Raw genomic sequence first — 27,698 nt, 5'->3', positions numbered from 1 at the left:
CAGGCGGCCGCCGGGAACGCGGCCGGCCGCCGCTCCACCTTTATGCGCCGGCGCAAAGGCGTGTAAGAAGACTTTTCACATTCGTTAGTTGCGCCTGTCACGGGCGAGGCGGGCGCAACTGAATTTGGGCTTGGGGCCGGGTTACCACGGCAACCGGGACGCTGCGCACACCGATGACGTCATCGGTGCCGGCGCAGCGCTACCGGCTAACGCCGATGGTAAGGCCCAAGTCAATTTGCAAAACGGCTATAAGTCCGGTGCAAGGCCCTCTAGCGCCACTAATTGGGCGCTAAGCCCACTCAATTTCTAGGCTCCAGGGTCTCAAAAGCATCATCAACAAATCACTCAAAAAAGGTGCATACTACACACACAGTACTCACCTTGAAACCTTTTTCAGTATATGGTGAAGGATATTCAATGAATTTACAGGCCTGCGAATATAAGGAGAAGGAATACCGTCAAAACCATAACTAGAATGGAGAGAGGAAGTTTAAAACAAATGTAGACACGATTGTCTCAACAGTAATGTTATTCAGTCAGTGAAACTCAAAGCACAGGACAACACTGTCTCTACCATCAACAACTTTGTAAACAGGAAACCTTCACTGTCCCTTCAACCAGCGTCTGCCCCACCTGTGACAGAGACTGTAGGTCCCGCATTGGGCTCATCAGTCACCCGAGAACTCATTGTTAATGTGGAAGCAAGTCATCCTCGGTTCCCAGGGACAGCCGAAGAGGAGGAAGAATCAGAGGAATGGGGAGTTTTGGTGGGAGGAGTTGTAGGATGGGAGGAGGTCACAGAGATAGGGAGGGGCGAGGCCAGAGAGGAATTTAAACACAAGGATGAGAATTTTAAATTTGAGTCATTAGGGGATCGGGATCCAATGTAAGTCAACACCATGCGGGTACTAGGCGAGAGGGACTATGTGTGAATACGGGCGGCAGCATTTTGGATGAGCTAAAGTTGACTGTGGGTAGAGGATGGGAGGTCAGCCCGGAGAGCGTTGGAATAGTTGAGCACAGATAAGGGATTCAGCAGCAGATGGGCTAAGGCCGGGTGAAGGCGGGCGATCTCACAGAGGTGGAAGTAGAGAGAGGATGTGGGTCGAAAGCCCAGGTCAGCCTTGAAGAGGATGCAGAGGTTGCAAGCGGTCTAGTTTAACCTGAGACAGTGGCCGGGCCAGGAGATGGAGGCGATGGCATGGGTACAAAGTTGGTGGGGGGTGGCGGGGGTGCAAAGATGATAGCTTTTATTTTCTCAATGTTTACCTGGAGGAATTTGTGGCAAATCCGAGACCGGATAGAGAGGTAAAGTAATTGGTTGACGGATTAGAGGGGAGTTGAGGAGAATTTTTTTCACCCAGAGGGTGTTGTGGAAGTACAGTTTCTCACTTAGACACAAAATGGCTTCCTAGGCATAGAATAAAAACTCAAATGGCCGACAGCATGATTCACTAATCAGTTTCAAGGGGATGAGACAATTTAGGAATGCTACATACGTACTCCTTATCTGTGACAAACTTAACAAGGAGCCTCGTTTACCAAACAAATAGCCAAGCGTAGGATAAGGTAAACATCGGCCCACAGGCTCAGTTGGTACAGTGGGAGAACAGAAGGATCCCATAATAAAGGATTAATTAATCTTATCTCAAGGTATTTCTGTTCGTTATTCTAACGAAGCCTGGAATACGTTGTTTCAGTAATTTGCAAGGTCTGTGCCTTTGTAATCAGGTATGATTCAATACTATGTCATGTGGCATAGAAAGCCGGTTTTGTTTCTGAACTGTATAAATATGTTACAAATTCTGTATTACTTTGAAGAGGTCTGATGTAGCCTTTGACTACACAACCCTTCCCTTGCAAGCAAATAAAGCCTGTCTTTGACGATACTTTGTGTTTAAGAGTCTTACTCGGGAGTCGAGACTTCGACAGTATTACTTGGAGGTTCCACCGAGATCGCTTGCTGCCTTTCGGTAAGTCACGGACAAGGGCATCGTGAATCTCTAATGACAGATCCTGAATGGCCACAGTGATGTTTTATCACATAAAAGGATTTCTCATTAGATATTGAATTGGTGTGGTCTGTTTCTTCCGACGGGAGTACTGCGATCAAGTTAAGACTCGTGTTTCAGACTTGAGTTGAATCCTGTAACTTTTGCTTCTTTTATTGTTGACCACTGAAAGGAGGAGAATACTGACAACTCAAGTCTTTAAAAAAAAAAGTATTGGGCAAAGAAGGCAAGAGGAAAGTCGACAGGGCTGAGTCCCAAACAGATAAGGTACCAAGTTAAAAATGCAGTATCAAGGGTGGGTCCCTTGAGCCGGGGTGAGAGACCCGCGGCAGAAAGTATCGTTTGAGGATTGTCACTGTGTTTTAATGACCTGTATTACCAGGCTCGGGACTATTCTCCGTTGAGATACCTTCTACGAGGGTTCAAGCCCCTCGCATTAAAGCATAAGGATTTTATATGAATATAGAGGTTAGGAATTATCGCAACCATTGTTTTCCGTTTTGTTTGTTGATTATTGACAACGTTAAGACAGAAGACTCTCACATAAAGTATAAGTTAAATGTTAAGGACTCAGCTTGTAGTGGCGTACAACGCAAACTGAGAATTGACTATTTGTTTAGTTTAGAGTATAAGATAAATGTCTGAATATTTGGTCTGTTTGCCTGTTTGGGCGGCTGCATTACTTGTCATTTCTTTGACTGTTGTTATTACTTGTTATTTTTCATCACTTATGGTCCTTTGGACAGTCAGTAATAGTCGTAAGGGGTGAAACTTGCGATCTAGAAGAAGAGAGCCTAGTTAAAAAAAAAACATACAAACTAAGATGGGAGCTGCACAGAGCAAGATCCCAGGAAAAAAAAAAGGAACTCCCGCTTCTTATGTCTTTACCTACTATGGTCAGATATCCATAAATGATTTACCTAAGTGGGCTAGATGGACCAAGAAAGACAGACACCCTTTCCCCGTGGATGGTACATTTAATCTAGATAGAATCACGTGTCTAGAAAACTGCCTAGCAGGCAGAGACCCAAGGAGAAGGGGTGCAAAGTCAGTAAATTGGTCTGCCTTCTCAGATTGGAAAAGGGAAGCAGAAAAACGTAAGGAACGCAGTATATTAGCTAGTAAAATTGAGAACAAAAATAAGAAAAGAGATCTAATGAATAAATTGATTAAACAAGAAAAGGTTACGCTAATGCCTTTAAGACAAAACCCGAAGCCTACCGCTCCTCCCTGTGAATATCCTCCCATGCCCACGACTCATTCCAGTGATGACGAGGATCAGGGATGGTTCAGAAGACCAGCCCCGCCTCCTGAATACGAAGTGCAACAACAAGGCGCAGCGGGTGGTGAATCACCCGACCCCAGTGCTGTAAGTCAGGAGAATATAATCAACACTAGATAAGATAATTGAGACAACTCAGAAAAGGGATGAAGACGTTGAGGATTATATAGAAAGAATGGAAGCAGTTATGGGACAGCATTCGGGTATGACAAAAGAAAATTACCAAATCCCTTTAATTAACGCCCTTGTAAACGGCCTCAGAACAGAACTTAAGGAACCGTTGACTTTAGTTTGCCTTGACTGGAGACATAAAACCATTCCTGAATTGACACAAATCTTGAAAGGAATAAAGATCAAAAGAGTAAAGTTTCCTTGTTAATGGAGCAAGCAGCTTCTCCAGCCCCGACCGCCCAGACTACTATTTACTACCAGGGTCAAAACAGGAGACGAGGTAGAGGGTATAACAGAGGCAGATTTAGAGGAAATAGTAGAGGAGGGACTGGCAGAGGCCAGTGGAACGGAAGAGGCGCAAACTCTCCGTCTTTTAACTGTGGTCAGATCGGACACTGGAAGTCCAATTGCCCGTTCCCCAAACAGCAAAATCAAGGCTGGGGAGGTGCCCCAGTAAATACAAATACCCAAGCCCAGGTTCACACTCGTCCACAAGCAGGCTTTACAACAGGGGATCCTTGGGGAGGTCAGATTATGGAAGGACAATTCGGACCCCCAGGGCAAAATTATTCAGCATGACACGGAGAAACGGCCCCGAACAATACCCACACTCTCCAATTACCATTAGTATCGCTAAATTCTAGAGATGAGCCATATCTATCCATAAATATGCAAGGCAAGAAAGTCCCTTTTCTCGTCGACACAGGAGCCACAACCTCACTATTGACAAAACAATACGCTACAGGAATTCCATGCACTGACAAGGATGTTACCTGCATAGGACTTTCTGGTGTCTCACAGGCTCTGACATGGTCACAACCGTTACAAATACGAGCAGATAATTTTTCTGGCCAACATGCTTTTTTGTTATCAGACGACGCCCCCATGAACCTTTTAGGGAGAGACTTGTTGTGCAAAATGCAGGCAACAATACTTTGTTCAGAAAAGGGACTGCAGATACACGTTCCGACCGATAGATGTACCTTGTGCCTTTTACAAGAATGCTCCCCTCCCATTGTCTACCAGTGGGCAAATGAAAACCAAGAAATAAGCCATAAACTAATGATAATTGTAGGAGCACTACACCGTGCCTCAAGAACAGTCTCAGAGTACCAGAAGGATTTGAAATTAGACAGCTGGCACGTGAATCTGCATTGCACTGCCTTTTATGAAGGCACGGGAAAAGACACGACTATGAAAGACAGTTACTCAATTGGATCCCGTTGCATGCGGCCTGCCTGGATGCCTGCCAATTCTAGCTGCTGCCTATTACACTGTACAACAGGCTCAAGGCATCACGCTTAATCACCGAACCGTTTTGTTTGTACCACATTCAGTGGAAGTACTGTTATCAAAATACGCCACTCAGCATCTAACATCAGCCCGTAGCAGCAAATATGAGGTTGCACTGTTATCCAACTCCAACCTCCTAATTCAAAGATGTTCAGTTTTGAATCCAGCCACGCTGCTACCCACAGAAGAGGACAGAATCCCACGCTGCTGTGAGACGGTTACCCAGTTAGCTACCAAGGCCCGAACAGATCTATCTGAAACTCCTGTTCCTAATAGTGACTTGGTATTCTACGTAGATGGATCGGCCCTTAGGGATGACAAGGGATCACCTAGGGCTGGGTATGCCGTTTCAGATGATCATTCAGTTATGGAAGCGCTCTCACTACCTCAGTCATTTTCAGCGCAACAAGCAGAACTCTTCGCTCTTACCAGAGCTTGTATATTGGCTACTGATCAAACTGTTAACATTTATACCGACTCCAGGTATGCTTTTGGAGTTGCTCACGATTATGGACAGGTCTGGAAATTAAGGGGGATTCTAACTTCCTCAGGATCAACTATTGAGAATGCTGAGCAAATCAATAATCTTTTAAAGGCTCTAGTGTGTCCCACTAAGATTTCAGTTATTAAATGTCAGGCTCATACAGGCACTCAGGATCAGATATCCTTGGGTAACGAGCGATCAGATAGAGCTGCTAAATCAGCCGCTCTGTCAGATACAGGGCCACAGGTCTCAGCCTTTGTTTTGCGTCAACAAAAATCAGATAATGACCCACCTTCTATTAATGATGTTTTAGCCTTTCAGTCACAGGCTAACCCGGACGAAGTGTTAGCTTGGGCAAGGGATTCTTGCTTTAAAACGCCTGAAGGGGTATGGGTTCACCATGACGGCCGCATGGTGGCGCCTAAATCTTTACTCCCATGGATTGCCCGATGCGTTCATGTGTTCACGCATGCGGGCAAAGGGGGGATGGCAGACTATATTAATCAAACATGGTATGCACCAGGTATTTCGTCAATTGCAAAACAAATCAGTGAAAGGTGCACCACATGCCAGGAAATGAATCCAGGCAAGACAGAGAAAGTACAGCCTGCCTCCCACCCAAATCCATCAGGCCCTTTTGTAAATTTGCAAATGGATTTTATTGAATTACCTCCATGTTTAGGATTTAAGTATGTGTTAGTAATTATAGATATGTTTTCAAGATGGGTCGAAGCTTTCCCATGTAAAAATGATGCTGTAACAGTAGCAAAGTGCTTGTTAAAAGAAATCATACCAAGGTTTGGAATACCTATGCAGCTTTCAAGCGACAGAGGATCGCACTTCACTGGAGCAATTATAAAAGAACTATGTAAAGCTTTGCAGATTAACCAGCATTTTCACTGCAGTTATCATCCACAATCCACAGGACTGGTGGAAAGACATAATGGAGTGCTGAAGAATAAACTTTCTAAACTTTGCAATGAAACTGGACTTAAATGGGTCGAACGATTACCCTTAGCATTGATGATAATGCGAGCAGCAACTAACAGGACCAATGGACTGTCTCCACATGAGATTGTTATGGGACGACCCCTAAGACTGCCATTTTCGGCACCATTTACGGTGAAACAAATGGACATTCATAAAATGGACGAGGCTATGCTAAACTATTGCATTGCATTAACTAAATGTATTTCCAGCTTTCACCAACAGGTAAAGGAAGCTCAAACGAGTCCAGCAGAGGGAAAGTGCCACGACTTGGAACCTGGAGATGACGTCTACGTGAAGGTTTTTAAAAGGAAGAACGGTCTGCAACCACGCTTCGAAGGACCATATCAAGTGCTCCTAACAACAAACACAGCCGTAAAAGTCAAGGAAAGATCTTCCTGGATTCACGCAGCCCACTGCAAGAAGGCACCGAATAGAGACAATTGAATTTTGAAAGACTCTAACAATGAAGACGTTACTTATATTTTGTATACTAATCGGACTACTGAGTCTAATATGCCAAGGAGATGGGGAAAGATCCCGAAAGAAACGAGAATTACACGTGAATACTTTTTTGTACATGTCTTACGAATATGCTAGACGCAGTAAGTCAGTATGAAAACCCAAAGAACCAAGGCTGGGCTGACTGGATATTGGGAGGATGGCTGGGATCAGTAGGACAAATATTATTGCATGGACTGGTAGTAGTAATAGCCCTGATTGTATGCATTGCTCTGTTTGTCACAACGATTAAGTGTTGTTGCAATAGGTTAGGCAAGGCAGTCTTGCCTGCAATGAATATGATGATAGAGAGAGAAGTAAAGTCAGTAGGGGAAAAGAATGGTCCCCTAGATGAGGAACTGAGATGATTGAATAAAATACAATTATAAGGATTAGAAGACTTAGACAAAATATATCTGCAGGGAAATTAGAACACTGCAGGCTAACATAAGCTGCAGAACTATACAAAGACATAAACCTGAAATCAAATCAAACATAATTAAACCCTACAAGAACACACGCCCAAACACTAAGAATAGACAGAGAAGAAAGACGATCTTAGACAAGGTCAACCATCAATACAGGTAAATTCCAGGGATGGTTCAAAACGGCAAAGAAGTCGGTATCCTCGGCTAAAATCTAAATTTGGTATGAGGACCGATAGGAAGAGGTTAATTTCAGTTATGTTCTCCTAGTAAGGACAAAAGGGAAGAATGTGGAAGTACAGTTTCTCACTTAGACACAAAATGGCTTCCTAGGCATAGAATAAAAACTCAAATGGCCGACAGCATGATTCACTAATCAGTTTCAAGGGGATGAGACAATTTAGGAATGCTACATACGTACTCCTTATCTGTGACAAACTTAACAAGGAGCCTCGTTTACCAAACAAATAGCCAAGCACAGGATAAGGTAAACATCGGCCCACAGGCTCAGTTGGTACAGTGGGAGAACAGAAGGATCCCATAATAAAGGATTAATTAATCTTATCTCAAGGTATTTCTGTTCGTTATTCTAACGAAGCCTGGAATACGTTGTTCCAATAATTCGCAAGGTCTGTGCCTTTGTAATCAGGTATGATTCAATATTATGTCATGTGGCATAGAAAGCCTGTTTTGTTTCTGTACTGTATAAATATGTTACAAATTCTGTATTACTTTGAAGAGGTCTGATGTAGCCTTTGACTACACAACCCTTCCCTTGCAAGCAAATAAAGCCTGTCTTTAACGATACTTTGTGTTTAAGAGTCTTACTCGGGAGTCGAGACTTCGACAGTGTCTGTGCCAACTCCTTTTCCTCTGGTACAGACACGATGGGCCGAATGGCCTCCTTCTGTACTGTAAATTTCTATGATTCTATGAATGTCGGACCAGCATTCTCATAGCAAAGAGACAGTGGAAGGGGTGAGAGATAGAGAGCTGGGCGGGATCAGCGCACGTGTAGCTGCTGACCCAGTGTCCGTGAAAAATGGCACAACGGACACAATGTAGATGAGGAAGAGCAGGGGCCCAGGATGGATCGTTAAGAGAGCGCAAAGGAGATGGTGCAGGGATTGGGAAGAGATGCTCGAGCTACAATGTTCTGGCTCTAGATTCACCAGAATGGTTTTTGTTTGTTCATTCGCAGCTTGTGGGCGTCACTGGCAGGTTGTGGGCGTCTTATTGCCCAGACTCAATTGCCCTCGAGAAGGTGGTGGTTCTTTAATACAACTGAGTGGCTTTCTGGGCCATTTCAGAGGGCAGTTAAGAGTCAACCACATCGCTGTGGGTCTGGAGTCACATGTAGGCCGGACCGGGTAAGGACGGCAGATTTCCTTCCCTAAGGGACTTTAGTGAACCAGCTGGGTTTTTACAACAATCCGGTAGTTTCATGGTCCCCATTAGATAGATACCAGGGTTTGGAGGGTTAAAGTATGAGGATTGGTGGCATAAGCTTGGCTTGTATTCCCTTGAGTTTAGAAGATTGAGGGGTGATCTGATCGAGGTGTTTAAAATGTTAAAAGAATTCAATAGGGTAGATACAGAGAAACTATTTCCTCTGGTGGGGAATCAAGAATGAGGGGACATCATTTTAAAATCGGAGCTAGGTCGTTCAGGAGTGAAATCAGGAAGCACTTTTCACAAAAAGGGTGGCGGAAACCTGGCGTTCTCTCTGGGACAATTGGAGCTTTCAAGACTGAGATTGTTAGATTTTTGTTGGGTAAGGGTATCGAGGGATATGGAGAAAAGGTGGATAAATGGAGTTGAGATAGGGATCAGTCATGATCTAATTGAATGGTGAAGCAGTCTTAAGGGGCTAAAAGGCCTCCTCCTGTCCCTATGTCCCTAATTGGAGAAGTGTGGAAACAAAAGTCATATCGAGCTGGACAAGAGAGGAGCTGAAGGAGGACACTTTGTTCCACCGCATTAAAGGCTACAAAGAGGCCAACAACTTGCATTTATATAGTGCCTTTAGGGCACAGAGCTTGGAGGCAGAGATGGGGGAACGCAAATAGAGTGGATCGTAAGCAGAGTGGAGGAATTTGGTTAGCGCAGAAATTCACTGGAGTGGAGGAAGGCGGTGGAGACATCTAACTGAAAAGGAGGAGTGGAGCCACAGAACCCAAGGTCTCCGAGAGCGGACCTGCAGGAGCGCGAGAGAAGCGGCCACAGATAAAGGTAGGCCCAAGAGCGCGCGCGAGCGTCAGGGAGCGAGGTAAGTGACGACAGCGCAAGGGAAGGAGCTGATTGGTGAGTAGCTGGTGATTTTTTTTTTAAGTCTTGCTTATTTTTAAGTTACTTAATAGTCTATTAAGTAGAGGCACGGCAGGGCACCTCAGTCCCGTGGAATGCACATCTTGTGCCATGTGGGAACTTCAGGATGCTTCCCGTGTCCTGGACAACCACATGCGCAGGAAGTGTCACCAGCTGGAGGAGCTCGAGCTCCGGGTTTCGGAGCTGGAGCAGCAGCTGGTATTGCTGCGGTGCATCCGCGAGGCTGAGAACTTCGTGGACAGCACGTTTCAGGGGGTGGTCACCCCCCAGCGTAAGAGTGCGCAGGCAGAGAGGGAATGGGTGACCGCCAGACAGAAGAGGACCAGGCAGGTAGTGCAGGAGTCCCCTGAGTGCATCTCACTCTCTAACCCGTATTAATACTGGTGGTTCCTCTGGGGAGTACAGCTAGAGCCAAATCCACAGCATCGCGGGTGGCTCAGCTGTATGGGGGGGGGGAACGAGAGAGGAGGAGGGAGATCGGGAAAGCAATAGTGATATGAGATTTGATAGTTAGGGGAACATACAGGCGTTTCTGCGACCGCAGACAAGACTCAAGGATGGTATGTTGCCTCCCAAGGTCAAGGGTGTCATTGAATGGCTACAGAACATTTCGGGGGGGGGGGGGTGAACAGCCAGGGGTCATGGTCCATATTGGTACCAACAACATAGGTAGAAAGAGGGATGAGGTCCTGCAGACAGATTTTAGGGAGCTAGGAAAGAGATTAAAAAGCAGGACCTCAAAGGTAGTAATCTCCAGATTACTCCAGGTGCCACGAGCTAGTGAGTATAGAAATAGGAGGATAGAGCAGATGAATGTGTGGCTGGATAGATGGTGCAGGTGGGAGGGCTTTAGATTCCTGGGACATTGGGACCGGTTCTGGGGGAGGTAGGACCTGTACAGGCCGGATGGGCTGTACCTCAACAGAGCCGGGACCAAATTCCTCGCGGGGAGGTTTGCTAGTGCTGTTGGGGAGGGTTTAAACTAATTTGGCAGGGGGATGGGCACCAGGATGCAGCATTAGAAAGGAGAAACCAGGTGCACAAAGGATTAGGAGAGTCCGAGCACTAGAGTAAGAAATAGTCGGGTATTAGGTGGGGTCAGACTAAGAGAGAATACAAGAAGGTCTAAGATAGGTTTACAGTGTACGTGTGTAAACACACAAAGCGTGGTAAATAAGGTTGGTGAGCTGCAGGCACAAATAGACACATGGGAATATGATGTTGTGGCGATAACGGAGACCTGGCTCAAAAAAGGCAGGATTGGGTACTAAATATTCCTGGATATAAGGTGTTCAGGAAAGATATGGAAGGAAAGAAAGGGGGGCACGGTGGCATAGTGGTTAGCACTGTTGCCTCACAGCGCCAGGGACCCGGGTTCAAATCTGGCCTCGGGCGACTGTCTGTGTGGAGTTTGCACATTCTCCCTGTGTCTGCGTGGGTTTCCTCCGGGTGCTCCGGTTTCCTCCCACAGTCCAAAGATGTGCAGGTTAGGTTGATTTGGCTATGATAAATTGACCCTTAGTGTTAGGGGATTAAATACGTGGGGTTACGGGGATAGGGTGGGATATGTGTCGGTGCAGGCTCGATGGGCCGAAATGGCCTCTATCTGCACTGTGGGGATTCTGTGATTCTGTGATTCTGTGAGGTGGGGTGTCAGTATTAAGGAGAATATTACAGTGCTGGAGAGAGAGGATGTCCTGGAGGGGTCAAGGACAGAATCTATTTGGTTGGAGTTAAGAAACATTAGAGGTGCCATTACACTACTAGGTATATTCTATAGGCTGCCAACTAGTGGGAAGGATATAGAGGAGCAAATTTACAGAGAAATTATAGAGAGGTGCAAGAACTATAGAGTAGTGATAATGGGGGACTTCAACGATCCTAATATAGACTGGGATAGTAATAGTGTAAAGGACAGAGAGGGGGAAGAATTTCTGAAGTCTGTTCAGAACTTTCTTGATCAGTACGTTTCCGGCCCAATGAGGAAGGAGGCATTGCTGGATCTGGTTCTGGGGAATGAGGTGGGTCAAGTGGAGCAAGTGTCAGTAGGGGAACATTTAGGGAACAGTGATCATAGTATCATGAGGTTTAGATTAGCTATTGAAAAGGACAGGGAGCAATCTAGAGTAAAAATACTTAATTGGAGAAAGGCCAATTTCAGTGGGTTGAGAATGGATCTGGCCTGGGTAAATTGGAATCAAAGATTGGCAGGCAAAACTATAATCGAACAATGGGCTGCCTTTAAAGAGGAGATGGTTCGGGTACAGTCGAGGTACATTCCCACGAGGGGGAAAGGTAGGGCAACCAAAGCCAGAGCTCCCTGGATGATGAAACAGATAGAGGGTAAGATGAAGCAGAAAAAGGGGGCGTATGACAGATGTCAGGTTGAGAATACAAGTGAGAACCAGGCTGAATATAGAAAGTTCAGAGTGGAAGTGAAAAAGGAAATAAGAGGGGCAAAGAGAGAGTATGAGAATAGATTGGCAGCTAACGTAAAAGGGAATCCAAAAGACTTCTATAGGCATATAAATAGTAAATGGGTAGCAAGAGGAGGGGTGGGGCAGATTCAGGACCAAAAAGGAGACCTACGCATGGAGGCAGAGGGCATGGCTAAGGTACGAAATGACTACTTTGCATCTGTCTTTACCAAGGAAGAAGATGCTGCCAAATTCATAATGAAAGAGGAGGTAGTTGAGATATTGGAGGGGATAAAAATTGATAAAGAGGAGGTACCAGAAAGGCTGGCTGTACTTAAAGTAGATAAGTCACCAGGATGTTGAGGGAAGTAAAGGTGGAAATTGCGGAGGTACTGGCCATAATCTTCCAATCCTCCTTGGATACGGGGCTGGTGCCAGAGGACTGGAGAATTGCAAATGTTACACCCTTGTTTAAAAAAGTATGCAAGGATAAACCCAGCAACTACAGGCCAGTGATAATCCGGGACAAAATTAACAGTCACTTGGATAAGTGTGGATTAATTAAAGGAAGCCAGCACGGATTTGTTAAAGGCAAATCGGCCTGAAACATTAACTCTGTTTCTCTCTCCACAGATACTGCCTGACCCGCTGAGTATTTCCAGCATTTTGTTTTTATTTCAGATTTCCAGCATCTGCAGTATTTTGCTTTTGTATCGTGTTTAACCAACTTGATTGAGTTTTTTGATGAGGTAACAGAGAGGGTTGATGAGGGCAATGCGGTTGACGTGGTGTACATGGATTTCCAAAAGGCGTTTGATAAAAGTGCCACATCATAGGCTTACCAGCAAAGCTGAAGCCCTAGGAATAAAAGGGACAGTGGCAGCATGGATACGGGATTGGCTCAGTGACAGGAAACAGAGAGTCGTGGTGAACGGTTGTTTATCAGACTGGAGGAAGGTACACAGTGGTATTCCCCAGGGGTCGGTACTAGGACCACTGCTCTTCTTGATATATATTAATGACTTAGTTGTGGGTGTACAGGGCACAATTTCAAAATTTGCAGATGACACAAAACTTGGAAGTATAGTGAGGAGGATAGTGATAGACTTCAAGAGGACATAGACAGGCTGGTGGAATGGGTGGACACGTGGCAGATGAAATTTAACGCAGAAAAGTGCAAAGTGATACATTTTGGTAAGAAGAACGAGGAGGCAATATAAACTAAAGGGTACAATCCTAAAGGGGGTGCAGGAACAGAGAGACCTGGGGGTATGTGTGAACAAATTGTTGAAGGTGGCAGGGCAGGTTGAGAAAGTGGTTAAGAAAGCATACGGGATCCTGGGCTTTATAAATAGAGGCATAGAGTACAAAAGCAAGGAGGTTATGATGAACCTTTATAAAGCACTGGATCAGCCTCAACTGGAGTATTGTGTTCAATTCTGGGCACCGCACTTTAGGAAGGATGTGAAGGCCTTAGAGAAGGTGCAGAAAAGATTTACGAGAATGGTTCCAGGGATGAGGGACTGGAGAAGCTGGGGTTGTTCTCCTTAGAGCGGAGAAGGTTGAGAGCAGATTTGATAGAGATGTTCAAAATCATGAGGGGTCTAGACAGAGAGAAACTGTTCCCATTGGCGGAGGGTTGAGAACCAGAGGACACAGATTAAAGGTGATTGGCAGAAGAACCAAAGGCGACATGAGGAAAAACTTTTTTACGCAGCGAGTGGTTATGATCTGGAATGCACGGCCTGAAAGGGAGGTGGAGGCAGACTCAATCGTGGCTTTCAAAAGGGAAAATCGATAAATACCTGAAGGAAAAAATTTGCATGGCTATGGGGAAAGGGCGGGGGAGTGGGACTGGCTGAAGTGCTCTTACAGAGAGCCGGCACGGGCTCGACGGGCTGAATGGCCTCCTTCTGTGCTGTAACCATTCTATGATTCTATTTAATATAGTAAAAACATCCTACGCTACAGTCCCAGTCACACAGAATGTCATGTGACTTAGGTTAGGGCTGTTTTGGTGCAGTGTAGGGGCTGAAATCCGATGAGGGATTCAAATAGGGAGAAGCAGGAGCGATGAGTGTGGATTTGGGAGCTGGCAACTAACACATGAAACATCTGTAACACCTTCCATTGACTTACTTGAAAGATCCAAATTTTTCTGCTATTGATGTTGCTGGAAACTGGTCGATCAAAATCAGCTTTGAAGTAAAGACATCAATGTGACCTGCCAATAAAAAACAATAGCTAAACATCTGGAGAAAGTAAATGCAACAGGCTATCAAATGGCACAGATTTTCTTCCTTTGGAATTTAGTGTTTCCCCAGAAATGACTTTCCATTTAGGCTCATCGAAACGCAATTTCTAAAACCAAATTTGAATCGATACATTAACTGGAATCGAGGGAAAGAAAAATCTCCGGATGTTCCAAAGTGCTTTACAGCCAATGGATTTTGAAGCACATTTGCTGTTATGTAGGTAAATAAGGCAATCATTTAGCTCACAGCAAGGACCCACATACAGCAACTGAATGAATGGCCAGAAAATCTGGGTTTTTAAAAATTCATTCAAGGGATGTGGGCGTTTGCTGGCGAGGCCGGCATTTATTGCCCATCCCTAATTGCCCATGAGAAGGTGGTGGTGAGCCGCCTTCTTGAACCGCTGCAGTCCGTGTGGTGAAGGTACTCCCACAGTGCTGTTAGGGAGGGAGTTCCAGGATTTTGACCCAACGACGATGAAAGATCGGCGATATACTTCTAAGTCAGGATGGTGTGTGACTTGGAGGGGAACTTGGAGGTGGTGGTGTTCCCATGCGCCTGCTGCCCTTGTCCTTCTAGGTGGAAGAGGTGGCGGGTTTGGGAGGTGCTGCCGAAGAAGCCTTGGCGAGTTGCTGCAGTGCATCTTGTAGATGGTACACACTGCTTGGTGATGTTGGTTGAGGGAGGAATATTGACCAGGACAACGGGAGTTCCTGGCTTTTCTTAAAATAGTGCCATGGGATCTGTTCTGTCCACTTTAGCAAGCAAGTTGGTGCTTGGTTTAACATTGCACCTGAAAGTGCCCTCCCACATTCCTCCATTAAAGTGTCAGTCTAGATTATGGGATAGACTTTCGTTTTGGGCGGAATCGGTGATCCGGGCGTAAACTGTGCCCATAATTGCGTTAGTTTTGAGAAGTGTTTCTCCCCCCCTCAGGTGTCCGCTCAAACTCATTTGCATATCACCAAATGCAAAATCTGCAGTGAACCAGTTCAATCGGGCAGCGTTTTAAAAGTAATTAAAAAATATCTGCCTTTAAAATATCTTCCTTGCTATATACAAGAGTGGTAACTTGTTGCAGTTTGATTAATACAGCAGAAAATGGGTTTATCACAAAAAATAAGCATTTTAAATCAGTGTCAACCCACCACCGGTGAGTAACCCGGTTTTAAATAACTGAAAATGACATTAAAAACTATACAGAACCATTTGCTCGTTTTATTGGGGCACAGTAGTCAGTTTCTTAGTAAATTAAAGTAAAAATTAGACTCAAAAGTTTTTAAAACGTGCCTATTAGTGACCTTGGGCTCAAAAGAACCAGCTTAATTTTTGGAGCCTCCTCGAAGGCCCGCAAACGAGCGCAATTAGCGAAAACTCGCCACGGTGATTAATTCACCCGGGGGGGCGTGGCCAGTTTTGGGGGCGGGGCCTGCTGCGAGTGCAATTTAAAAAAAACTAGCCCAAAAGATCGCGGAAAATCGAACTGCACTGAATAAAATTCCGCGATCTTTTGCGCTGGTTTGGCCGATTTCGGGCGAACTGCAGTGAAAATACCAGCGCGACGGAGCGGAAACTCCAGGCCAGAGTGTTTAAGTCTTGGAGTGGGGCTTGAACCAACAACCTTCTGAATCAGAGATGACAGAATTACCAATTAGGTAAAACTGACCTGAAGTAGTAACAAACCTAATATTACAGTGAAGACGCGACTCAGATGGCACGGTTGGCTTTAACACCGAAATAGTCATTGAAACGTATAAAATTCTGACAGGGCTAGACAGACTGGATGCAGGGAGGATGTTTCCCCTGGCTGGGGGGGTCTAGAACGAGGGGTCACAGTCTCAGGATACGGGGTAGGACATTTAGGACTGAAATGAGGAGAAATTTCTTCACTCAGAGGGCGGTGAACCTGTGGAATTCTCTACCACAGAAGGCTGTGGAGGCCAAGTCACTGAATATATTTAAGAAGGAGACAGATAGATTTCTAGACACAAAAGGCATCATGGGGTATGGGGAGAGAGCGGGAATATGGTATTGAGATAGAGGATCAGCCATGATCATATTGAATGGCGGAGCAGGCTCGAAGGGCCGACTGGCCGACTCCTGCTCCTATTTTTCTATGTTTCCATTAATACTGTTATCAGTAATATATACAAACTAATACATGATTGTTGGAATATGTACACTAACATTAGCACCATCACCATAATATTAACTCTCCTATACTAAAAGACATGGAAGTTGGAGTATGGGAGACTAAGAGATGAGAGGGGGAGAGAGATGTGAGAACATTAACACAATCATACTACTGTAACAGCATTATTATTAACACAATCACTGTTATCACTATTAATACTGTCTGCACTAACACTGTAAAAGGAACACTTTGGTTGAACTTGCTCTGACTGACTTCCCATTTCTCCTATTCTCTCTGTCCCCATTCTCTGTTATCATTTTAACTACTACTTTTAATTTATTTCTAAATAATGATTATTTTAACTATTCCGTAAGTTCATTATTATTTAAAAAGTAGCGTTAAATATTTCACCTGCCTGTTTTTTCTACATTAGTCAGGTTCCGCTGTCCATTTTGGAAATGGGACCCACATCTTAAAAAGTGAACCGACTAGTTTTAAACTGATTCCAAAGGCCAGTCTCAGCCACTCCAAGCAGTGTACAGGTAGACACAATGACAGGATTTTCTCGCATCAAAAGAGGAAACCACTATCTGGTTAGCAGCTGCAGCAGTCCAGTCACACTCTGGTGAAGGAACTCACTGGCAGAATATCAAGAGCTAAAGTTAAGATAAATCTTACAAACTCCATTACAGATGCTAACCTTGCAATTCTTGGAATTCTGTGCCCCAGAGAGCCGTGGAGGCTGGGTCATTAAATACATTTAAGGTGGAGACAGACAGATTTTTGCAAGATAAGGCGGCAAATGGTATGTTGGCCTTCATAGCGAGAGGATTCGAGTACAGGAACAAGGATGTCTTGCTGCAGTTGTACAGGGCCTTGGTGAGACCGCACCTTGAGTATTGTGTGCAGTTTTGGTCGCCTTATCTGAGGAAGGATGTTCTTGCCATGGAGGGAGTGCAGTGAAGATTCACCAGACTGATACCTGGGATGGCAGGAATGACGTATGAGGCGAGATTGGGTCGATTGGGCTTATACTCGCTGGAGTTTAGAAGAATGAGAGGGGATCTCATTGAAACTTATAAAATTCTAACAGGACTAGACAGACTAGATGCAGGAAGGATGTTCCCGATGGTCGGGGAGTCCAGAACCAGGGGTCACAGTCTAAGGATAAGGGGTAAGCCATTTAGGACAGAGGTGAGGAGGAATTTCTTCACCCAGAGAGTGGTGAACCTGTGGAATTCTCTACCGTAGAAGGCAGTTGAGGCCAATTCATTAAATATATTCAAGAATGAGTTAGATATATTCCTTAAGGCTAAAGGGATCAAGGGATATGGGGAGAAAGCAGGGACAGGGTACTGAGTTTGGATGATCAGCCATGATCTCATTGAATGGCGGAGCAGGCTCGAGGGGCCGAATGGCCTACTCCTGCTCCTATCTTCTATGTTTCTATAAGGGAGTGAAGGGTTATGGGGAGCGGGCGGGGAAGTGGCTTTGAGCCCAAGATCAGCCATGATCTTAGTGAATGGCGGAGCAGGCTCGAGGGGCCAAGTTGCCTGTTCCTGCTCCTATTTATGTTCTTATGCAAAGACAACAGTTACTAGTTTCGGGTTTTGCTTTAGATATTCTCTCGGGTACAGCAGTCACTCCCATACACAATCTGAACCGCTCATATTTATGGGTGTTCCCACACTGCCCAGTATCTATCTATACAATATTGTAACGCGAGGGTGCAACACAATCTTGTGATCAGAACTGGATATTCCTGTCTTTTGTGCAGGTGCCTCTTCAATGTCTGCAGACCGTCTGGGATGTGGCCACGTAGAATTAAGCTGCTTTATTTCACAGCGAGTGAACAAAAAAGCAAGTTATGATCAGATTCACTTTGTTGAAACATTGCAGGTGGTCTTTATCATGCGATAAAACAAAACAATAAGCACAGTATGCTGCCCCACATCACTGGGTCATCTATCTTGGCTTAAACAAAATAACTCCCAACTACGCACCTACATTCTCCTCACAGTTCAGCCAAAACTTTGTTTAAAACCTGATTTCAAAGCCTTTGCTGGACCTGCCTGCCTGTGTCTCTATCTCTTAACACCCTGTGTTCACGGCCAGAAGGGATCAGAGACTTGCCAACACAATGGGCATGAAGTGTTTATTGAAGGCTGAGACAGGCTAACGAATTGTTAATTATTCACAGTCTTTGGGGAGAAACAAGCTCCATTAACCACCTTATGTCCAGGTGCTTCCTCCCCCCCTTAAACTTGTGCGAATAGACCTTGCTTTAAAAACCCACCATTTAAAAGTAACTCTTTTTCCAGATCCTAAATCCTTTCATACACAAACCAAGTAACTAAATTTAAAAGATTTGCATTTCTAGTTATCAGATCTCTCAGAAACATGCAGATCACCGCACATACAATGACGTGCAGTGACATTTGCTATGTAAAACAAACACAGCAACATTCTGCAGACAGCCATATGCCACAAACGAGGTAAATCTATTTTAATGGCGTTGATTGAGGGAGGAATACTGGTCAGGACCAATGTTCCCTTTAAGCTGCGGGGCAATCTGGAGCTCCCGCACAGCCGGCTCACAAAATGGGAAAATTTTGAATGGGCCCTTTAAGGGGCTGCGCGGGCCATTCAAACTTCTGTGCAGGCGCAGTTTTCCCATCGCGAAGCCGGCAAGGATCCTGAGCAGGAGCTTCAGACAGCTAAACGGGAACATTGGTCGGAACACCAGCACAAGTCCTGCTCTTCTTCAAAACAGCGCCAAGGGATTGTTTACATCCAGCTGAACCACAAACAGACAGACAGGCCTCGGTTTAAATTCTCACCATAAGGATAGTGCCTCCAACAATGCAACACTGCCTCAGTACTGTCGTGGATTAGATTATGCACTAGCTCAGGCTGGTCCAATATGTTAGCCACATGTGGCCAACTGTAAATCCAGATGTGGTCAATTACATTTCTGATTAGTAAATAAAGATTGACTAACAGACCCTGTTGCTGGTCATGTGATCAATGCTCATTCACACGGAGTAGGCTTGTGAACTTTAACCTTTTTGTGTGTTTGTTGATAAAATGGTAAGATGAAATGTAGAGTGTGTGAGTGTATGAATGTTTTTTGATTATAGAATCATAGAAACTCACAGCACACAAGGAGGCCATTCGGCCCATCGGCCCTTCCTGGCCTCCATGCTAAGAGACTTTGTAAATGGTTGCCTCTCCACAGATAATGTCCCCCTCCTTTTCAAAACTGCCATCCTCAAAAATCTCACCGTGACCCCTCTGTCCTTGCAAACTACCCTCCCCATCTCTAATCTCCCTTCCCTCTCTAAAGTCGCCTCCCAAATCCATGCCCATCTTTCCTGCAACTCCGTGACTGAATCTGTCCAATCGGTTTTCCTCCCCTGCCACAGTACTGAAACGGCCCTTATCAAAGTTACCAATGGCATCCTATGGTTGCGGTGCATTCCCCCCTCCCACCCCCGCCTCATGGACCCCTCTACAGCCTTCAACACAATACCCTCCTCTAAAGCCTCTACTACGTTGGTTCCACTCTTACTTACCCGATCATAGCTAAAGCAGCTCCAGCAATGGCTTCTATTCCCATTGTTACCTCTGGCGTCCCCCAAGAATCTACCCTTGGCCCCCTCCTCTTCCTCGTCTACATGCTACCCCTTGGCAACAACATCCACAGACATGGAGTCAGCTTCCACATACAAACTGACCACCCCAAACTCTACCTCATCCCTGGCCTAGGGCACTGCCCATTCCCTGGCCTTCGCCATTCCCAGCCCTTAATACTGCTCGTTCCCAGCCCTGGCCCAGGGCACTGTACAATCCCAGCCCAGGGCACTGTATATTCCCAGCCCAGGGCACTGCCCATTCCCTGGCCCTGGCCATTCCCAACCCTGAATACTGCCCGCTCGACCCTGGCTCAGGGCACTGCCCATTCCCGATCCTGGCCCAGGGCACTGCCCATTCCCGATCCTGGCCCAGGGCACTGCCCATTCCCGAGCCAGGGCACTGCCCATTACTGACCCTGGCCATTCCCAACCCTGAATACTGCCCGCTCGACCCTGGCTCAGGGCACTGCCCATTCCTGACCCTGGCCATTCTCAACCCTGAATACTGCCTGCTCCCGATCCTGGCCCAGGGCATTGTACATTCCCAGCCCAGGGCACTGCCCATTCCCTGGCCATTCCCAACCCTGAATACTGCCCGTTCCCAGCCCTGGCCCAGGGCACTGCCCATTACCAACCCTGGCCATTTCCAACACCGAATACTGCCCGTTCCCAGCCCTGAGCCAGGGCACCACCCATTCCCAACCCTGGCACTGCCCAACCCTGAATACTGCCCGCTTGACCCTGGCTCAGGGCACTGCCCATTCCCGAGCCAGGGCACTGCCCATTACTGACCCTGGCCATTCCCAACCCTGAATATTGCCCGTTCCCGACCCTGGCCCAGGGCACTGCCCATTCCCGAGCCAGGGCACTGCCCATTACTGACCCTGGCCATTCCCAACCCTGAATACTGCCTGCTCCCGATCCTGGCCCAGGGCACTGCCCATTACTGACCCTGGCCATTTCCAACCCTGAATACTGCCCGTTCCCGATCCTGGCCCAGGGCACTGCCCATTCCCGACCCTGGCCATTTCCAACACCGAATACTGCCCGTTCCCGGCCCTGAGCCAGGGCACCACCCATTCCCAACACTGGCACTGCCCAACACTGAATACTGCCCGCTCGACCCTGGCCCAGGGCACTGCCCATTCCCGAGCCAGGGCACTGCCCATTCCCGAGCCAGGGCACTGCCCATTACTGACCCTGGCCATTCCCAACCCTGAATACTGCCTGCTCCCGATCCTGGCCCAGGGCACTGCCCATTACTGACCCTGGCCATTCCCAACCCTGAATATTGCCCGTTCCCGATCCTGGCCCAGGGCACTGCCCATTCCCGAGCCAGGGCACTGCTCATTACTGACCCTGGCCATTCCCAACCCTGAATACTGCCTGCTCCCGATCCTGGCCCAGGGCACTGCCCATTACTGACCCTGGCCATTCCCAACCCTGAATACTGCCCGTTCCCGATCCTGGCCCAGGGCACTGCCCATTCCCGACCCTGGCCACATTACTGATGTGAATCTGACAGTAATACTCAAAGACTGAGGCCAAGTGAAATGAATCACAAGCCTGTGCAGATATGATCAGCTGACTGTCCTCACACTGGGCCTCACACTGCCTGGCCTTTGTCCAAACTACTTGGAAATGCAAGCAAACGTCTGGTTTAAGTTCACAACCATTAACAATGATTTAAATTTGCTCCTGTTTAAAAAATGTCTCAATCTACTTAAGAAGCAGTTGCTATGTTAATATTTATCATTGCCCAGATCATTTGAGCCAACAATGGAACCTTGTCTCTCCAAAGTATTAAACTGGCAGGTTCACGAGGTGGGAAATGGTCATTTCTGCACTGATAGAAAGAAGTCAGTGTTCGGAGCCCGATACGGGGGCACTGCTCCACGCATTGCCTCCACACTCCCTTTGCACCAAACTGGAATAAATAGCAATCTGCATCAAACAACAAACTCGGAGGCAATCCCGTGATTGCAAATAGCTGTCCAAATTGTTTATCAAATAAAAAGAAACTGGCAGATATTAATAAGAGGTACGTAGTTCAAATCTGTGAAATACAGGGGCTGGATTAGCCTCCCATTCATAGTCACTGATCTAGCCCAACAGGGACAGTTTGATTTCTCGCCTTTTGTCCTCGTTCTCTCAACGTGCGGACTCATCCTGGGGTTCAGCTGCACTGGCACCAACAATCCTCCAATAACTCCCCCAAGTTGCCATTCAGCCGGTGTCAGCCTCGACAGAGTGTTGGCAGGGTGTCTGATTACAGGGCCATTGCTTCACAACATCCCCACACGTGCGATGGAGAACAGCAATCACTGCACAGCGGTTCAGGAGTGAGATGACTGCCCCAGCTCTCCAGCGCCCTTCCCACTGCCCCAGCCCCCTTCCCCCTGCCCCAGCCCTCCAGCACCCTTCCCCCTGCCCCCTTCCCATTGCCCCAGCCCCCTTCCCACTGCCCCAGCCCTCCAGCCCCCTTCCCACTGCCCCAGCCCTCTTCCTCTTGCCCCAGCCCTCCAGCCCCCTTCCCACTGCCCCAGCCCTCCAGCCCCCTTCCTCTTGCCCCAGCCCTCCAGCCCCCTTCCCACTGCCCCAGCCCTCCAGCCGCCTTCCCACTGCCCCAGCCCTCCAGCACCCTTCCCACTGCCCCAGCCCCCTTCCCACTGCCTCAGCCCTCCAGCCGCCTTCCCACTGCCCCAGCCCTCCAGCACCCTTCCCACTGCCCCAGCCCTCCAGCACCTTTCCCACTGCCCCAGCCCTCCAGCACCCTTCCCACTGCCCCAGCCCTCCAGCACCCTTCCCACTGCCCCAGCCCTCCAGCACCTTTCCCACTGCCCCAGCCCTCCAGCCCCCTTCCCACTGCCCCAGCCCTCCAGCACCCTTCCCACTGCCCCAGCCCTCCAGCACCCTTCCCACTGCCCCAGCCCTCCAGCACCTTTCCCACTGCCCCAGCCCTCCAGCACCCTTCCCACTGCCCCAGCCCTCCAGCCCCCTTCCCACTGCCCCAGCCCCCTTCCCACTGCCCCAGCCCTCCAGCACCCTTCCCACTGCCCCAGCCCTCCAGCCCCCTTCCCACTGCCCCAGCCCTCCAGCACCCTTCCCACTGCCCCAGCCCTCCAGCCCCCTTCCCACTGCCCCAGCCCTCCAGCACCCTTCCCACTGCCCCAGCCCTCCAGCACCCTTCCTCCCGCCCCAGCCCTCCAGCCCCCTTCCCACTGCCCCAGCCCTCCAGCACCCTTCCTCCCGCCCCAGCCCTCCAGCCCCCTTCCCACTGCCCCAGCCCTCCAGCACCCTTCCTCCCGCCCCAGCCCTCCAGCACCCTTCCCACTGCCCCAGCCCTCCAGCCCCCTTCCCACTGCCCCAGCCCTCCAGCACCCTTCCTCCTGCCCCAGCTCTCCAGCCCCCTTCCCACTGCCCCAGCCCTCCAGCCCCCTTCCCACTGCCCCAGCCCTCCAGCACCCTTCCTCCTGCCCCAGCCCTCCAGCACCCTTCCCACTGCCCCAGCCCTCCAGCACCCTTCCTCCTGCCCCAGCCCTCCAGCCCCCTTCCCACTGCCCCAGCCCTCCAGCCCCCTTCCCACTGCCCCAGCCCTCCAGTACCCTTCCTCCTGCCCCAGCCCTCCAGCACCCTTCCTCCTGCCCCAGCCCTCCAGCCCCCTTCCCACTGCCCCAGCCCCCTTCCCACTGCCCCAGCCCTCCAGCACCCTTCCTCCTGCCCCAGCCCTCCAGCACCCTTCCTCCTGCCCCAGCCCCCTTCCCACTGCCCCAGCCCTCCAGCCCCCTTCCTCCTGCCCCAGCCCTCCAGCACCCTTCCTCCTGCCCCAGCCCTCCAGCCCCCTTCCCACTGCCCCAGCCCTCCAGCCCCCTTCCCACTGCCCCAGCCCTCCAGCCCCCTTCCCACTGCCCCAGCCCTCCAGCCCCCTTCCCACTGCCCCAGCCCTCCAGCCCCCTTCCCACTGCCCCAGCCCCCTTCCCACTGCCCCAGCCCCCTTCCTCCTGCCCCAGCCCTCCAGCACCCTTCCTCCTGCCCCAGCCCTCCAGCACCCTTCCCACTGCCCCAGCCCTCCAGCACCCTTCCCACTGCCCCAGCCCTCCAGCACCCTTCCCACTGCCCCAGCCCTCCAGCACCCTTCCCACTGCCCCAGCCCTCCAGCCCCCTTCCCACTGCCCCAGCCCTCCAGCCCCCTTCCCAAGCTCTCCAGCCCCCTTCCCACTGCCCCAGCCCTCCAGCACCCTTCCCACTGCCCCAGCCCTCCAGCACCCTTCCTCCTGCCCCAGCCCTCCAGCCCCCTTCCCACTGCCCCAGCCCTCCAGCCGCCTTCCCACTGCCCCAGCCCTCCAGCCCCCTTCCCACTGCCCCAGCCCTCCAGCCCCCTTCCCACTGCCCCAGCCCCCTTCCCACTGCCCCAGCCCTCCAGCCCCCTTCCCACTGCCCCAGCCCTCCAGCCCCCTTCCTACTGCCCCAGCCCTCCAGCCCCCTTCCTCCTGCCCCAGCCCTCCAGCCCCCTTCCCACTGCCCCAGCCCTCCAGCCCCCTTCCCACTGCCCCAGCCCTCCAGCCCCCTTCCCACTGCCCCAGCCCTCCAGCCCCCTTCCCACTGCCCCAGCCCTCCAGCACCCTTCCCACTGCCCCAGCCCTCCAGCACCCTTCCCACTGCCCCAGCCCTCCAGCACCCTTCCCACTGCCCCAGCCCTCCAGCACCTTTCCCACTGCCCCAGCCCTCCAGCACCCTTCCCACTGCCCCAGCTCTCCAGCACCCTTCCCACCGCCCCAGCCCTCCAGCACCCTTCCCACTGCCCCAGCCCTCCAGCCCCCTTCCCACTGCCCCAGCTCTCCAGCACCCTTCCCACTGCCCCAGCCCCCTTCCCACTGCCCCAGCCCTCCAGCACCCTTCCCACTGCCCCAGCCCTCCAGCACCTTTCCCACTGCCCCAGCCCTCCAGCACCCTTCCCACTGCCCCAGCCCTCCAGCCCCCTTCCCACTGCCCCAGCCCTCCAGCACCCTTCCCACTGCCCCAGCCCTCCAGCCCCCTTCCCACTGCCCCAGCCCTCCAGCCCCCTTCCCACTGCCCCAGCACCCTTCCCACTGCCCCAGCCCTCCAGCCCCCTTCCCACTGCCCCAGCCCTCCAGCACCCTTCCCACTGCCCCAGCCCCCCAGCACCCTTCCTCCTGCCCCAGCCCTCCAGCACCCTTCCCACTGCCCCAGCCCTCCAGCCCCCTTCCCACTGCCCCAGCCCTCCAGCACCCTTCCCACTGCCCCAGCCCTCCAGCCCCCTTCCCACTGCCCCAGCCCTCCAGCCCCCTTCCCACTGCCCCAGCCCTCCAGCACCCTTCCTCCCGCCCCAGCTCTCCAGCACCCTTCCCACTGCCCCAGCCCTCCAGCACCCTTCCCACTGCCCCAGCCCTCCAGCACCCTTCCCACTGCCCCAGCCCCCCAGCCCCCTTCCTCCTGCCCCAGCTTACATCAGTACAAACTAGTAATCCATCCTGGGACCTTCTGTGACTTGCATTTATATAGTGCCTTTCACGACCTCAGGACATCCCAAAGTGCTTTACAGCCAATGAAGTACTTTTTGAAGTGTAGTCATTGTTGTAATGTAGGAAACGCGGCAGGCAATTTGCGCATAGCAAGATCCCACAAACAGCAACGTGATAATGACCAGATCATCTGTTTGTACGCACAGGACCACACTGGGTGGCACATTTATCCCCAAAAACTATCAGGGGAGTGACGCCCGCTTCTTTATATTGTTCGGCTGGAGTGCATTTTTCTATTTTTGGTATACAGGAGGTGTCGCTGTCCAACCTGCACCACTAGTAGAGAAACTGCATTCAAACTAAAATCAGCCAGGCAAAGCTAAACATTGAAACACAAAGGCTGGTCTACTGCCAATCTGGAGACTGTGGGCTGGCACCAGGAAAATGACCATGAAAGCTATCGGATCGTCCTAAATACCCAACTGATTCACTAATGACCTTCAGGGAGGGGAACCTGCCACCCTTACCCAGCCTGGCCTACACGTGACTCCAGTCCCACACTACGTGGTTCACTCGAGGCTCTCTGAAGTGGCCTGTGAAACCACTCAGATAATCACGACGGAGCAGGAGGCCCAACACCTTCTCCTTAGGCCTCTGTGGGGCAACTATGGATGGGCAATACACATGGAAAGGGACCAAATCTCCACAGTGCTGGCACAGAGCCCAGAAATCTTTCGTGGAGGTTTTTGGGAACTCAGAAGGCTTAAGTCAGGGCAGTTCGTCCTCTGTAAACCACCCACTTGAGCGGACCTTGGACCTTATTCGCCATCACCTTCCCCCCCAAAGATTCATTTCCCATAAACCCCAATGACCAGCTGTTCACCACCCCCACGAGCAGCATTTTAGCCCCTACCATTCCCTCCCTACTGTGCAAGGAAACTAACCCCTCCCCGACCTGGGAAACTGACTGGGCTCGCTATTAACCACTCCCCGACCTAGGAAACTGACCGAGTCTCACTGTTAACCCCTCCCCGACCTGGGAAACTGACTGGGCTCGCTATTAACCACTCCCCGACCTAGGAAACTGACCGAGTCTCACTGTTAACCCCTCCCCGACCTGGGAAACTGACTTAGCCCACTATTAACCCCTCCCCGACCTGGGAAACTGACTTAGCCCACTATTAACCCCTCCCCGACCTGGGAAACTGACTGGGTCCCACTGTTAACCCCTCCCCGACCTAGGAAACTGACTGAGCTCGCTATTAACCCCTCCCCGACCTGGGAAACTGACTGGGCTCGCTGTTAATCCCTCCCCGACCTGGGAAACTGACTTAGTCCACTATTAACCCCTCCCCGACCTAGGAAACTGACTTAGTCCACTATTAACCCCTCCCCGGCCTGGGAAACTGACTTAGCCCACTATTAACCGCTCCCCGGCCTGGGAAACTGACTTAGTCCACTATTAACCACTCCCCGACCTGGGAAACTGACCAGGTCCCACTGTTAATCCCTCCCTGACCTGGGAAACTGACTGGGCCCGCTATTAACAACTCCCCGACTTAGGAAACTGACCAGGTCCCACTGCTAACCCTTCCCTGACCTGGGAAACTGACTTAGCCTGCTATTAATCACTCCCCGACCTGGGAAACTGACTTAGCCTGCTATTAATCACTCCCCGACCTGGGAAACTGACCAGGTCCCACTGCTAACCCCTCCCTGACCTGGGAAACTGACTTAGCCTGCTATTAATCACTCCCCGACCTGGGAAACTGACTGGGCCCACTATTAACCACTCCCCGACCTAGGAAACTGAGCAGGTCCCACTGTTAACCCCTCCCTAACCTGGGAAACTGACCAGGTCCTTTCGTTAATGTAGTGTATGTGCTTTAAGTCAGAACTACTTTTTACAGCTCCTGTATACTGTAGTACCGGCAGTGACCACACCGGTATATAAGCTGTGCGCATGCCTCTGTACCCCAGTCTAGAGATTACCCTCCTCCAGTAAAGACCTGTTATTTGTTTATGTACAGCATCCGTGTAATTATTTATCCACTGAACCACGGATCTAACAGTGGCGACGAGTGTTGGATGCGAATCTACCTGCAACATAAAAAAAAAAATTTAAAAAATAGTCGAGTCCAGGAACACGGGCGTCGACCGCGAGCAACCGCCCAGCAGTCAGGCAGAGATCCAACTTCGCTGGGGAGGCTGTGGAGAGCCGGGCTTGGTTCCCCAGCCACAACGAGCAGTAAGAGACCGACGACAGGTCCAGAGCAGACCCTTCCCGAGCA

The 27,698-nt window shown here is 49.8% G+C and overlaps 1 protein-coding gene across 2 annotated transcripts in view; it reads right to left on the bottom strand.

Annotated features, from left to right (window-relative positions):
- ice2 (interactor of little elongator complex ELL subunit 2) overlaps positions 1-27,698 on the bottom strand; it is a 143,589-nt gene that overhangs the window by 30,964 nt on the left and 84,927 nt on the right. For both annotated transcript variants that reach the window (XM_085972086.1, XM_085972085.1), the window contains exons 12-13: positions 14,040-14,124; positions 381-431 (exon numbers count right to left, since the gene is read on the bottom strand). In XM_085972086.1, coding sequence (XP_085828212.1) covers positions 381-431; positions 14,040-14,124 — 136 coding nt within the window. The remainder of the gene's footprint in view (positions 1-380; positions 432-14,039; positions 14,125-27,698) is intronic.

The sequence above is a fragment of the Somniosus microcephalus genome, chromosome 32 (genome assembly GCF_052327205.1).
Source record: "Somniosus microcephalus isolate GS21.2 chromosome 32, FLI_Smic_1.0, whole genome shotgun sequence".
Lineage (NCBI taxonomy): Eukaryota > Metazoa > Chordata > Chondrichthyes > Squaliformes > Somniosidae > Somniosus > Somniosus microcephalus.
This window is presented reverse-complemented; position numbering and strand designations above follow the sequence as displayed.